The following is a 15,024-nucleotide window of genomic DNA, read 5'->3' as shown; positions in this document are numbered from 1 at the left end:
TCATAATCATTACCTTGGACATAGGATACAAGATGAATTGATAAATTTATTAGCAAGTGAAATTAAAACAAATACTATAAAAAATATTAAGAATGCAAAATATTTTTCAATCATACTTGATTGTACCCTTAATGCAAGTCATCAAGAACAAATATCATTTGTATTATGGTGTATAGATGTTTCTTTAACTCAAATACAAGTTTTTGAATATTTTTTAGAATTTTTAAAAGTAGATGATACAATTGGAAAAAACCTTTTGATGCTATCATGAATTAAATGAATAATATTGGACTTGATATTAGTAACTTAAGAGGACAAGGTTATGATAATGGATCAAATATGAAAGGAAAACATGAAGGTGTGCAAAAAAGAATTTTAGACATTAATCTTTGATCATTTTATACTCTATGTGGTTTTCATAGTCTAAATTTAGTACTTTGTGATATGGCTAACTCTTGTTCTAAAGCTACATCTTTTTTTTTGGAGTACTACAATACATATATACTCTATTTTCTTCTTTTAAAAAAAGATGAAAAATTCTACAAGATTATATCCCTAGCCTAACTCTCAAAGCATTGTCACAAACACGATGGGAAAGTCATATTGAAAGTATAAAAGCTTTAAGATTTTAAACTCCACAAATAAGAGATGTTTTATTAAAATTAGGTGAAATTAATGATGATTTTAAAATAAAAAGCAAACCTGGTTGTTTAGCAACTTATAAGCTTGAAAATTTCGAGTTTTTACTAAGTATGACTATTTGGTATGACATATCATTTGTTGTAAACTCCATTAGTAAAAAGTTACTATAAAAAAATATGGGTATGGATGTTGCTATATAATAATTGAAAGGTCTTATTTTTTTTTTTTGAAAAATATAGAAAATACGGATTTAAAAATGCTATAATTTCTGCCAGACAAATTGCTACTGAAAATGGATATAAAACTTAAGTTTCGTGAAAAACATGTTATTAGTAGAAAAAAATAATTTGATGAGAATATTGATAATGAAGTTGTAAAATCGCCTAAAGAATCACTTAACATTGATTATTTCTTGTATATAATAGATCAAGCAATTATTGCATTAAGAAATAGATTTGAACAATTTAAAATATATGAAGATATTTTTAGTTTTCTATTTAGCATTAAGAAATTAAAGTCTTTGAATAGTAATAATTTAAAAGAATATTGTCTTAACCTTGAACGCTCATTAAAACATAATAATCACTCAGATATTGAAAGATTAGATTTATTTACAGAACTAAAAAAAATAGTTTTAATTATATACGGTAAGGGTGTGCCAAAACTAGTTCAGTAAAAAAACCGAACTGAAATTGATTTTAAATTGTTTTAATCGGTTCGATTTTAAATCCAAATAGTCAAACTAATTTAGAAACTGCTTCAAAATCGAACTGGTTTTAAAAAATTGGTTCTGAACTGAACTAGTTTCTAACCAATTTTAAACTAATTCTAAGAGTCGAATCAATTTCGAGCTAGTTTTTGAACTATTTTTTTCAAATAAAAAAATATATATGTAGAAACAATTTAGTTAACCGAATTGATTTTATAAAATAGTGTATTCATTTTTTTTGAACTAGTTCGGGAAACAAATCAATTCGGTTTAAGTTCGGTTACAATCAAAACCAGTTTTTGTGAACACCCCTAATTATTTTCCAAATACTTTTATTGCTTATAGAACAATGTTAACAATTTTCGCAAGTGTTGCTTTAATATCGATTGAAAAAGAAATATTAAAAAAAATTAATTATAATAAATTAATAAATAACATTGCATCCTTAAAAGCTTAAAAAATAAATTTTCAATAAAAATATAAATATTTAATAAAAATATTAATTTATGTTAAAAAAATCATTAGAATAAAAATGGCTTCATTTTAAAATTCACTTTAGGCCTCTAAATAGGTTGGGCCGGCCCCGACATCCATTAAGTGAGTCTATCAAATACCTATTGAAAAATTCAGCAAAAGTGAGAAAGAAGTCTACTACTTTTTGATTTAAGACTTATGACTAATGAATAACCATTTCTTCAAAAAAAAAATATGATTAACCGTACAATTGCTATTAACGTTTTCTGCTGTATAACAACATAGTACACAGATGATGACAGTGAAACTAATTAGCTAACATATTTTCTTTGTGCTTCATTTTCTTGATCAGCATTGTCCACCTTCGACCACCTGCTAATACGCTTCTGAGCAATGGTAACCTGCACAAATGATGTGATCATGTTCAATAAAAATAACTATTATGCAAGAGAATGTAGTAACTTGAAGCAATCTGAGGTAAATAATGTTTGGTTTCAGTTTTGGATAAATATATCAAAAAGTACTTGTAGACAAAACAAGAAAATAAAATGAATCAAACTTTTCTCATAAGCTGAAATTAATTTACTTTTAGAGAAGTTATGTGAGAACACTTCTCAAAAGTATAAGTATCTTTAAGTCAATTTTAATTTATAAGAGTTGTTTTAAGGAGCATTTGGTTAAATAAAATTAAGCGTTTATTCAGTAAGATCTCATCACAAGAGAGCTTACGCTGTAAATTTAACCACAAAACTTATTGAAATAACTTAGAAAGAGCTTATTTGGAAAAGTTGAACCAAAATGTTTATTGTAATAAGCTCAAAAGAGCTTATGGGAATTGTAAGCTACTTTTATAAGTTTTTTATTTTCTTTTCCTATAATTACTTTTTAGGAGTTTATACTAGCATTAAGTCAAATGCATACCTGCTCATCCCAATTAGTTTTATAGGTGATTACAATTAGCACTATAGTTTGAATCAACGTTCCAAACAACATTCCAATCCATATTCCCTACAAAAGTGAAAAAGTTTGTTTAATACATCAAGCAGCAAAAAGGTGATCTGCAATTTAAAAGCAACAAAATGGCTGAAACAGTACCTTGACTTGCAAATCGAGAACGTTGCCAAGTACAATACCTACAGGAATACCAATGGCGTAATAACACCCCATATTCACATATGCTACAATGCTTTGCCACCCTGCTCCTATAGCCACTCCTGTTGAAATCACTAATCTCATTTCAGAAGTGTATATATATACACATAGAAAAATGACACATTCAACATACAACTGTAGTAAGTTTAAGGCATTGACAGATTAAGGGCATGTTTGGATTTCTGATGGGATGGTTTCAAAAGAATGTTTGATAGTAAAATCAGTTTGGGCTATGTTTGGTTACTCCCAAAAGTACGTTTGAGAGTAAAATTTTGTCTAGAAACTAAGTTTGGGGGAAGCAAGACGAGGGATAATTTTGCAAACTCAGTTGCAAACTTTAACCCAAACATGCATTAATTCGCTTAGTAATATAAAACAACAAGGATTCAAATCTTAAATCAATTCAAGTGGGAGCAAATGGTGCAGATAATACCTGAGAGTACAGGTTGAACACTGTTTAGTAATATAGAGACTGATAACAAAGGTGACAAATCCCCAACAGCAAAGGCCACATCTTTATTTGAGGTAAATATATATGCAAGTCTTTCTCTAAAAAATAAGAAGAATAAGAACAGAAGGAATCCAATGGCCAATGATGTGAGCACTGACACAATAATAGAGAACTTTGCAGCTTTGGCACTTCCTCTTCCAAGCTCATTTGCTACTCGAACACTGCAAAATAAAGTTAGAAGGTGAAGTTTTCAGGGTAAACTTACAACAGAAGAAAAAGAAAACAAAATGGAAGGTTGAGATTGGTGAAAAAACCAGTGAAATTACCTTGCTGCAGCCATGAAACCAAGTGATATCATCATTTCCCATCCATTGATGTTGAGACTGTAAATAGTAAAATTTCACCATTAGCAGTACAAGAGAAAAATTCTCCTAATATACATGAAGTTAATGCAACCAACAACATACAATAGAAACACAGCATTTAAATTTTAATCAAAAGTGTTCTAGTGCAGAAGGATTACCATATGGATAGAGCATCAATTTCAACCTCTGCGTTTTTCATGTTACCAGTCAAAAGAACCAATATTGTGTTGTACCAGAGCTCAAGACTGTAAAATATACAACAGCTTCATGTTAGAAAGACATGTATCTATTTATCTACATTTTGTTCACGATAAATAACATAGTAACAATCTAGATTCTCTAAGAAAAAAGTGTTTCATTGACATCTTTTTCTCACACCCTTTTACACTAAGTGAATAAGGGCTCGTCAATGGGAAAGGAGAAAAGTTAAGGAGAATAAGCAATGTCTTCTGAAAAATGAGGCACAATTTGCTAGTAAAAATAATTAATGACAGAACATGTCAAGATTGACACTCAAAATGGAAATGGATTCTATGAAGTCACATATTCACACAAAAGTAAATTGAAACCATTTGATGAAGATCGGATTGTTCAAATGAGTCATCTGATCTTCACCCAATATTAATTCCCCGACTGAAGGGAATCCAGGTTTACTCTTCTTTTTTAAAGTCAAAAAATGAATTATTATTATTAATAGGAAGAATCCAGGTCAATTCAAGACCAACAATATTTGCAAAGAACTTAGCCCACTTGAGAAGAAAACTCACCATAACATAGCACCAGCTGAAAGGGACATCTTGACAACAGGCCAGAGGTCTTTGAATGCCAAAAATGAGAAACCTTCCCATGTATCAGAACACCAACCACAGGTGACAAATATGAGTTGACCAATGTTGGGAATCCAGTATGCCAAGCCTGCTGAAATCATTGCACCAGGAATCCCAAACTGGAACTTCATTGTCAAAAGCCACGATAGAAACACGTGAATGACTATCGAAAATGCTGCCAAGAACGCAATGATGACATTCTTGCTTTGAGATTGAAGGAATGTCTGACAAGTGAACGAGACAATGGAGGCAAACATGACAGGAATTGACCAAAGAGCAATGTTTCCTGCCACTTGTGCTATGCTCTCATCTTGGCCCAAGAGCATCAAAATTGGGCTTGTGAAGATGAACACCGGAAGAAGACAGACTGCAGTTAGGAACAAAACTATCCATGATCTTTGAAGATACACTCCCATCATGCCATATTCTTTTGCACCATATGCTTGTCCACAAAGTGTTGACAACGCACTCGCCATTCCTAACTGCAATTGTCATTTCACAAAACAATAAATTTGAGTCATTATCAAAGGCATCATATTGTAAATTTGTAATTGCAATTGTAACACAACGCCAATACAGTTTCATCCAAAAAGTTACATCTGTACACCATACATAGGTTAAATTAAAATCAATCAAATAAATGCAAAAGTACACACACCCACAAAGTAATGTAATTTTAAAAATGGTGATAGCATATGTTCACCAACTGCAGACGTTACAATCCATATTTCTCCCTATAACCCAAGTTCAAACAATCACAATAATTCAAGCCATAACACCAAAAGATTTTCTTCTGATTAACCAAAAAAAAAAGAACAAAAATATTTAATTTTTAATTGATGAAACAGATCTGTTTCCTTGAGTCACAATACAGAAATACAGAACAACAACCAGGGTTATTAAAAAAAATCAGAATAACATGTTTTCCTTTTCCCCAACATGTATATTTTTTAAAAGAGAATCCTGGTTGAGACACTATCAAACACTAAAACTAAACGCCTCTCTCAACAGAAATTCGAACCTTGATTCGCCATGTTAGACTAGACCCAACATAGTGAGACAGCAACACAGAAACATAGTCAAAATATGATACAATACAACACATGCGGCACGGTTTGTTCCACTTTTTTTTTTTAAACAAAACAAAACAAAATAAAAATTGTCAAGGTTTGATGAAAAAGAACGTACGAGAACACCATTGGCGAACCTAACGAGAACGGTGAAAACGAGAGCATATGCAGCCAATTCCTTAGAGCCAATATGGCCAACAAAGGCTTGGCTTATGACACTGATTCCGAAGGTGGAGAACCTAGTGAATATGGCTGGTGCCGCCACTATCCACATCACCTGGCTCTCATTCCACACCCTCTTCACTAATGATAGCTCCTCTTCTTCTTGCTCTGATGATGTTCTTCTCTCTTTGTTTCTCAACAGCTTCTGCTTTAGATGCCCCTCCATTTTTTTGGCTTGCGGCACTGCGTTCAGGTGAAAGAAAGAAAGAAAGAAAAAAAGAGACAGTGGCGTTTGTTTGAAATAAACCAGAGATGGACCATTTATATATAAAGTTGCCCTGGAACACGAGAGATAGTCGTACGTTGCCCTGGAACACCCAATCTATGGTCAATATAACATGATTTTGTGATAGTACTATAAATTATGTTATAGTAATCATAGATGTGAAACTTGTCCGACGATTGATTGGATGGAGATAGTTGGTTAGTCAGTTAATGGTCTAATAGCTAAATTAATAATTAATTTAGTTTGATTCAATATATATTAAAAATTTAAAATTATATATATGTATCTATTATTATATATAAGTATATAATTAATATTATTTGAGTAAGAAAAATTTATTTATATTTCAAAATTTAAGATAACAATTGATAATAATAAGACATCAAAATGATGTGTTGGAGGTGGTTCACTTTTATTTATTTATTTGATGTAAAATTAGTCTGGTTGGATTCATCCAACTAAGATTTGATGATATAATTAGTCAGATTTCATCAAGTCATTCTGAATCAATTTTGCGATCGATTCAATACCAACTTGATTAGGCCATCGAATTTTGATTTGATGGATTTGACCGATCGAGTCCAATTAGATTTCACAATTATAATATAAATGTTTTTAAAGGTTTAAATTTTCATTTTTTATCCTATAATTTAGGATTGTGTTATTTTAATCTTCTAATTTTTTGTTATTATTATTATTATACATTTGATTCTTATATTTTTTTTTAAAACTTAAAAATCACTCTTTGGGAATTTGACACATGTCAATATGGCACAAACAATGTGTTCATGTGATAATAAGAACAAAAATTAAAATTGTTAAAGTAATGTCAACATACGTTAAATTAAGCATGTCTTACTTAGATACCACATCAACATCTTTTTGTTTAAAGAAATTGAGGATAGATTAATAATGAATCAAAATTATTAAATTTTAAAAATGCGTAAGGATTAATATGATAATGAATTTCTCATAAAATAAATGTGATGGTGAATTTAAGCCTATTTTAAAATTTAATATTCATTATTATAATAACATGTGTGGTTGTCGTGGGTTCCTACTTCCAAGTGATTTTGTGGTGTAAGGATAATATTTTGCTCGCGAGAGAATGGAGAAACATGAGTGAGTGATATCACGCATGAGGTTTTTCGCAGGAGTGGCGACTGTTGTATCATATGCGTCTCCTCAATGTAACTATTCCTTTGTGAAAGTTAAGAAGTTACGCACCACCATGCAAAAGCTTACACGAATGGAACGAGAATGATGTGTACTGTCAGATTTAGTTATATATATAAAAAAAAAAGGAATGGATAGGATTTGTTGATGTCCACCGCTTAGGGGATATTTGTAAAAAATAAGGTTATTGAAAATGTTTTATTGGTGTAGTGGCGAAATGTTTTATTGAAAATAGAAGTGAGCAGTGGTCGAACTCACAGCACATTGCTGCTTGTGACCATTAACATTATTAAATTATCACCATTCAATAACCAATTAAGCAACTATAAATTTTTTATAAATTTTACACGTTATCTAATGTGTTTAATTACACTTAAAAATAATTATAAATTATTTGATGACTTTTAATTTGTTATATGTTTAACATTTATTTGAGCATGCAACATTAAGTTAAATATTTTACATGCATTACAATTAAGCTTATAATTTTTTACTACCTACAAAATATTTTATTTTGATTTTGGTATCCAAACTTTAAATTTTTTATTTTAGTATCTTATATATTTTTATTTTTTTAATTATCTTATTTATCATTAATTGATGATTTAACTACCGGAGTGTTTTAACATCAAAGTTCATATCATTTAAAAATTATTAACTTAGGATATATTTTTCAAAAGTAAAAATTTGTCAAAAATCAAACAAAGATAAAGGTTAAGAGGAGTGTATTCAATTAGGATTTGAAAAAATTTTAAAAGTCTTTTTATTTGATAAAAACTTGTGTAATTCAATCAATAATTTTTTTTCAACTTAACAAAAGACTCATTATCATTTATTTGTTATCTTTTTCATCGACTCTAATTATTTTAATTATTTTGTAAAAATTCGTAGAGCCTTTTAAAATCTTATGAACACATAAAATCCTTTCAAATCATACGAATTCATATGTTATAATTCTATTAAATTATATATAAACTACAAAATTTTAAGTATGATTTTAATTATTTAACTATTGTTAAGTCAAAAAGATATTTATGTTTTAAATACAAATCATGACTCCTAATTATTTTGATTAGATGCAAATAAATACAAATGATAAAAGTTGTGTTTGATGTGTTATCATATCATGGTCTATATTTCTGCATCTGAGTTTTTTGACTATACATCAATATAAGATGATTTGACATAATATTAAGTAATGCATTTAAGACCTTCATTTAATACTGTGTCAGAGATTCTTTGTTGCACAAAACATTCTTTTAGGATCTATTTAATCCTATGAAGAATAAATAAAGTTCACGATATGAAAGTGTTGATTTTTATCAAAAGACGCGCTTTGTTGGTGCAAACTTGCTCTGATGGAAGAAGTGACTTTCATGCTAAAGTACAAGACATGTCAACCTATCAACATAGACTTTGCATGAAGAAGAGACGTGTATTTAATGCAAGCATTAAATGCTCCAACAACCTCAAGTGAAGAACATAGTGGAGAATTCATCCGTTGAGAGACAACAAATATCTAAAGATAAAGATTATAAATAGAAGAAGCTTTGAAGATACAAAACACGAACAACTTACGTGATTTATTTCTTTCTTGTGAAAACTCTTTGTAAATCTCTTGTATAGATACTAAGTTCTCAAAATACCTTGTAAATCTTGAGAGAAAAAACTAAAGTGTTGAATGATATATTTATCTGTAAGACGATCACATATTAGTCATAGTGTAAACTTTCAATGAATTTTGTTAATTTTTTTAGAGTCAATAGTGGCTTGATAGGATAAAGAATACTAGGTTAAAGTCAAACTTGAGATAGAGTTTGTCTTTATAAGAGGTAGAAGTGACAATGAAGAATACTTGTAACTTTTGATAAGTTAGTGAAAACTTTGTGGATTGTCAAGAACTGGGCGTAGTCTCGATGTAGAGAGTACACCTTCCAGTGCGTTATTCTTTATTGTTTTTCTTTGTGTTGACTAATAAAGGATTTGAATTTGTTTTTAGATCTTATATCTATTTTTTATCTATTAAGAAATTTGTTTTTTCATCGTCTGATAAAGTCTTTCTTAGATATCACTTATCTTTTTTTAGTTAAATCTACATCAGATGATAAATGTGTTTTTAGTCTAAGAAAAAGTTTAAAATTTCTAAAATTACAATTTAATTCCCTTGTTATGTTATTTGCTTCTACAACTATTAATCTAATTGATTTATATTTTCAAAAATTATAACAATTAAATTATAATATGTATTATGTGTATTAATAATAATATTTTTATTAAAAAATATTATTACTAAATAGGTCAATCAGTTAGGTTTAACAAAAAAATTTTAAGATTTATAATTTAATCTATTTAACTAAAATGACTTTATAAAAAAGCTTAAATATGACTTTTTTATTAAACAAGTCAAACCAAGTTAAACGTTAAACAAACTGGATCATTGACGTCCAGTCACTCCGACCTACTCCCATCCTTAGAGTTGATTTTGTCCATGGAGAGTGATAGATATTTTCTTTTTAAAAAAATATATAATTTCTTTCATGATTCCTTGTATGAGTTGTTATGAGAAAGGTTATTTTGGGTTGTTGTGTTATCACCTAATTATTGGGTCTGTTATTTTTGTTTCTGTCAATTTCTGTTGTTTCTCCTTTTACGTAATTAATATATATAGGGAAATAAAAGACCATCATTTAGAAAATTTTATTCCCTCGTATTTCTGGAGGTATCTTTATTGGCCTCGAATTTAGGAAAATAACGTTCTTCTTTGGCCTTGTTGTAGTACATACAAAACCCTATCAGATCAATAATTTTACCTATGAAAAGAAAATAAAATGAGAAAAAATAACATCTAATCCAATAAAATATATTGTTTTAATTTTCAATAAATAAAATGATGGAGGGGAGAACTAAAATATCAAATGCCTAGCTAGATATGCTTGATCTACTGTTTGATTCTTCGTTCTCCGTCGTCACTGCCCATTTGTTAACACGATTTCGAGCTATCTCTACCTGCAACATTCATATAAAATTTTAACAGCTTAATTCCCTGAAACATGGAAAATTAATTTCACAATCATATATAGAGCCAACAGAAAATCGATTACCTGCTTGTCCCAATCAGTTTTAAATGTGATTGTAATAAGCATTACGGTTTGAACAAATGTTCCAAACAACATTCCAATCCAAATACCCTGCAAAAGTAACATAGATTTGTTCACTTATCTCCACTTAGTAAAAAAGACACTGTATGAGAAGGCATTACAATTCAGAAATTATCGTATCAAGCTTTATGGACTACTAGTATGATTTATGAACATTCAGCAAAAAAAAATAAGAAGTATGATTATTTATGAACTTTATTACTCTATTTCAAATTGATTAACCTTTAATTTTCTTTTTGAAAATAGTTTAAAAGTAAAGTTAATTATTCTGTGATCTAAATTTATATTATTATATATTTAGTTATTGATTATTCTTCACAGTATAAATTTGACACAAGCATCTATATATGCATGCAATTGCAAAAGATAAATGAATTACCTTAACTTCCAAATGGAAAAGATTATCAAGCAGCACTCCAACAGGAATACCAATAAGATAATAGCAGCCTATGTTTACATATGCTACAACGCTTTGCCACCCAGCACCCACAGAAACTCCTATTCATAATAACATTACCAGTCAGTTGGCAATGCATTGCTCGAGATTAATCCATATTTTTAATCTTAATCTTTAAACAATAATCTTAGAAGTTAAAGCAGAAATCAGTATATGACCATTTGTTGTTTATATTCATGATTTAAACTTGATTCCTTTGGTTTCTTGGGGTTAGACGACCTGCATTACATTTATGCGTATGATCACTTCACGACCAAGAGAATAAAAAATTCGGACCGTTCAATCCAGTCTATTGTACATTTTTATAATTGAATGAATTGGATTAAATTTAAAGTATAGACCTACTTTGTTCCTAAATGATTTTATTATAAACACGTTAACATTTAGAAATGTAAAAATCTCATTTTTGTCCCTAAAAATTACTAATAAAAGCTATAGTAGTGTTTTTAATGAACTAATGTGTAAAAAAAACAAAACTTATATTTGTTAAACAAGGTGATCTACATCAGGTAGTTAAACAGAATGCATGAATTATTGTAAATTTTATAATAATAATAATAATAATACCAGAAAGCACAGGTTGGACACTGTTCAACAAGAAGGAAAATGAGAGCAATGGTGATAAATCGCCAACAGCTTTAGCAACCTCAGGGTCTGGAGTGAAAATGTAAGCAAGTTTTCCCCTCAGAAATAGGAACACCAAGAATAACACGAATCCAATGGAAAATGATGTGAGGACTGTTATCAGAATGGAAAATTTTGTAGCCTTTGAATTCCCTCTTCCAAGCTCATTTGCCACTCGGACGCTGCAAAAATTATAAATAACTCGGAATTCATATTAAAAGATAATTTTATATTTAAATCCAATAGAACAAATTAATTATTAAGCCTTAACATTTCACGTAAAAAATTATTATAAAGAAATTAAACATCTTATTCAAAATAAGGTTATTTATAAATATTAAATTCTTATAACAAATTAAACACAAGAGATATAGAAAAAGAATGAAAAATCTAATAAGATATATAATTAATAAATAAATAATATATGCATGTAACATTTTTTATACTTTTATCTCATTACAAATAATATATGATAAGTAATTTAATTAACTACCAACAAAGTCATATAAAGGATAATTTTTTTTATTGATAATGTAAATAATAGTTTATACACAGACTACGTCCAGTCAAGTCATACCAGACTTCTTTTAGGAAATAAACTAGCTTAATGATTTTATAAAAGTATAACTAGTTAAAAATGTTACACCTTAAGTCATTCAAAAAATATTTTGAAGCTTAACAGATTATTTTATTATGTAAGTGTAAATGTTTATATAAACCTCTATGTTGTTATTATTATTATTATTAAAATCATAAATTTATTTACTTTTTTAAATGTTAGGAATGTTGATATATATAAAAAAGTCAAACTTATAAGTTTATTGAAGGATAAAGTTATGTTTATTTTAAAGTCTGATTGCAAAATGAATTTTTAAATAAGTTATCATTCACCTTATATTAGACCTTAAAGATAAGCTTATAAAACATAAGTTAGACTCAATTTTTATAAAAGGTTCATTTGTTTAAGTTGTTTTTTTAAAAAAATATAATAACAAAATAATTAAGCATCTTTTCATGTGTTTGTCTAAATTATTTTTTTGTTAAGAAAACAGAAAATTGATTTTTTTTTAATAAACAAACTTTATCTACTTTTAGAAAAACATTTTAAAAACATTCTTAAAAAAAATAATTTAGACAAATTTGCCCAAAGTCTAGCGTACCTATTTTTTCCCTAGTTCCCTGCCTTGAGTAGTAGTTATTTTATTTTTATAAGCCACACCTAAGTAAAAAAATATATATATTATGAATTAAAAAGTCAGAATTATGCTTTAAAAGTAGTCTATAACAATTAAGAAGTCAGACTTAAAGGTCAAAATGGATGTTAAAAAAAATTAGGTTACGTCAAACTTAAAAAGAAGTCTATAATAAAATAACAAGTCTGTTTATGTTTTCAATATTTTAAAATAAGATAGGTCTAATTATATAAAACTTTGTTTCCCAATCCATTTCCACTCCTATGTCTATTAAATTCTTATTTTATTTATTATAAAGTAAAAATAGTTTTTCTTTTGCATTTATGGCTATATCTTTTACTCAAAATTCCATTCCTTTTTGTTTTATTCCTCAGACATTTGAAAGGAAAAAAAGAGATTGTGAAAAAGAAGTACCTTGCTGCAGCAAAGAAACCAAGGGCTATCATCATTTCCCACCCACTAATGTTGAGGCTGCAAAAGAATATTCAAATATGCATTTATACTATGATTAAATAAACAGATTAATTTCAATATGAACAAGCAGGGATATCATGTCCCTTATATCTTATTATGAAATTTAGAAGCAAAAGTAAAAGTAAGAACAAGATTACCATATGGCCAGAGCATCAATAGACACTTCAGCATTTTTCATGTTGCCTGTAAGAAGAATCAAAACAGTGTTGTACCAGATCTCAAGACTGTAAAAGGAACCATAATTTATGTTAGTTCTAGATCTTTTCATTCATACAAAAATTATAGTTTTTTGTTTTTTCGGCAGCACAAAATTAGTGCGCTTGTGAAAACTTTGACAAAATTGAGAAGTGATGTATTAGGCATCATTTAAGAAAATCAGTAATGTGCTAAACGCAAAACAAGCACAGCTAGCTTTACAAGTTTACTTGGTTAAAAGAATTGATGTTGCAAAATAGCTTAATATCTTACCATAACATAGCTCCAGAAGAGAGGGAAAGCTTGATAACAGGCAAAAGATCTTTGAAGGCCAAGAATGAGAAACCTTTCCATGTGTCAGGGCACTTAGTCATTATAAACACAAGCTGGCCAATGTTAGGAATCCAATATGCTAAAAGTGTTGATGTCATTGCACCGTTGAGCCCAAACTTGAACTGAACAGTTAAAACCCATGACAACAAAACATGAATTGAAATTGAAACTGCTGCAAGGTAGGCAATGATCTTGTTCTTGCTCTGTGATTGTAGGAACATTTGGCTGGTGAATGAGACAGAGAAAGCAAATATTATACCTATTGACCACAGAGAAATGCTTCCAGCAACTTGAGCAATGGTTTTATCTTGGCCTAGAGCCTCTAACAAAGGAGTGGTAAAGATGTAAATAGGAAGAAGGAGTATTGAGGTCATGAACAACACTATCCATGATCTTTGAAGATACACTCCTAGCATGTCATATTTTTTGGCCCCATATGCTTGCCCACAAAGAGTATCCAATGCACTTGCCATTCCAATCTACAATTGAAATTGAAATTTTTTAGATTTCACATTTTAGATAACTAGCTAAAGAGTATTGGGTGTAGAGAAAATTAATGTGTTTAGATGGAAAATTTTAACATTTTCAAGAAAAATGCACGAAATTCGAATTGCTTTGATTTAAATTTGATTCCTTTTTTGGTGTTTTTGTTTGGATAGAGTAATTTGATTTCATCCAAAGGTAGAGAAACACTTACCAATACACCATTTGCAAACCTGACTAGGACAGTCATAACAATGGCATAGGCAGCTAGTTCAGTTGAGCCAATATGCCCAATGAAGGATTGACTAACCACCATGATTCCAAACGTTGAAAACCTTGTGAATATGGCGGGGCCTGCTACCACCCACATCTTCTTGCTTTCTTCCCATGCCCTTTTCCTCAATGACTCTTCCTTTTCAACACTCTCCAAAGAAGTGTTGTTTGGATGATGCATAAGCGTCTCCTTTAGCTCCTCTTCCATTTCCATTGCTACTATAGAGCTGTCAATGTCTTATTGATATGAAAATGATTCACATATTGCAATAGGTGATATAAATAACCAACGTTCTCAAACGAGAACTTACATAAACTTTTAGAATTTTAAACTTTCCTAAACTCGTAAGAGTTTATATAATAAAAAAAAGTAATATTAAAAAACTTTTTAATGGCAGATACATTTAGCAAAATATTCTTAAAACAAAAATAACTCAATATTTTAACTTCATGATAAAACAAAATAGTAAATCACAATAATAAGTGTAATAATAATAAAGTGTAATAGTACATTAGTTCT

General features: G+C 29.2%; 2 protein-coding genes across 2 annotated transcripts; both read right to left on the bottom strand.

The window, feature by feature from the left end:
- Window positions 1-1,983: 1,983 nt before the first annotated feature.
- On the bottom strand, window positions 1,984-6,216 carry LOC100796360 (protein DETOXIFICATION 21). Its single transcript, XM_003553314.5, has 8 exons — window positions 5,809-6,216; window positions 4,561-5,102; window positions 3,952-4,038; window positions 3,755-3,811; window positions 3,411-3,649; window positions 2,921-3,039; window positions 2,747-2,833; window positions 1,984-2,226 (listed from the first exon to the last, which is right to left on the bottom strand). Exons 1-8 carry the CDS (start codon window positions 6,076-6,078, stop codon window positions 2,137-2,139), a joined length of 1,491 nt encoding a protein of 496 aa, XP_003553362.1. The 5' UTR covers window positions 6,079-6,216; the 3' UTR covers window positions 1,984-2,136.
- A 3,927-nt stretch (window positions 6,217-10,143) lies between these two features.
- Window positions 10,144-14,814, bottom strand: LOC100775619 (protein DETOXIFICATION 21). Its single transcript, XM_003554020.5, has 8 exons — window positions 14,446-14,814; window positions 13,689-14,227; window positions 13,358-13,444; window positions 13,161-13,217; window positions 11,497-11,735; window positions 10,852-10,970; window positions 10,416-10,502; window positions 10,144-10,320 (listed from the first exon to the last, which is right to left on the bottom strand). Exons 1-8 carry the CDS (start codon window positions 14,716-14,718, stop codon window positions 10,234-10,236), a joined length of 1,488 nt encoding a protein of 495 aa, XP_003554068.1. The 5' UTR covers window positions 14,719-14,814; the 3' UTR covers window positions 10,144-10,233.
- Window positions 14,815-15,024: the final 210 nt, after the last annotated feature.

Source organism: Glycine max, chromosome 19, assembly GCF_000004515.6.
Source record: "Glycine max cultivar Williams 82 chromosome 19, Glycine_max_v4.0, whole genome shotgun sequence".
Classification (NCBI taxonomy): Eukaryota; Viridiplantae; Streptophyta; class Magnoliopsida; order Fabales; family Fabaceae; genus Glycine; species Glycine max.
This window is presented reverse-complemented; position numbering and strand designations above follow the sequence as displayed.

Excerpts from the sequence above, each read along its gene's own strand:
- LOC100775619 (XM_003554020.5), bottom strand. The coding sequence starts at position 14,718 with ATGGAAATGGAAGAGGAGCTAAAGGAGACGCTTATGCATCATCCAAAC. Across the intron at positions 10,503-10,851 it reads TTTTCCATTTGGAAGTTAAG|GGTATTTGGATTGGAATGTT; the intron begins GTAATTCATTTA and ends TTACTTTTGCAG. Across the intron at positions 10,321-10,415 it reads AAACTGATTGGGACAAGCAG|GTAGAGATAGCTCGAAATCG; the intron begins GTAATCGATTTT and ends TGAATGTTGCAG.
- LOC100796360 (XM_003553314.5), bottom strand. The coding sequence starts at position 6,078 with ATGGAGGGGCATCTAAAGCAGAAGCTGTTGAGAAACAAAGAGAGAAGA. Across the intron at positions 3,812-3,951 it reads ATTGATGCTCTATCCATATG|TCTCAACATCAATGGATGGG; the intron begins GTAATCCTTCTG and ends TACTATTTACAG. Across the intron at positions 3,650-3,754 it reads GGTTTCATGGCTGCAGCAAG|TGTTCGAGTAGCAAATGAGC; the intron begins GTAATTTCACTG and ends TTTATTTTGCAG.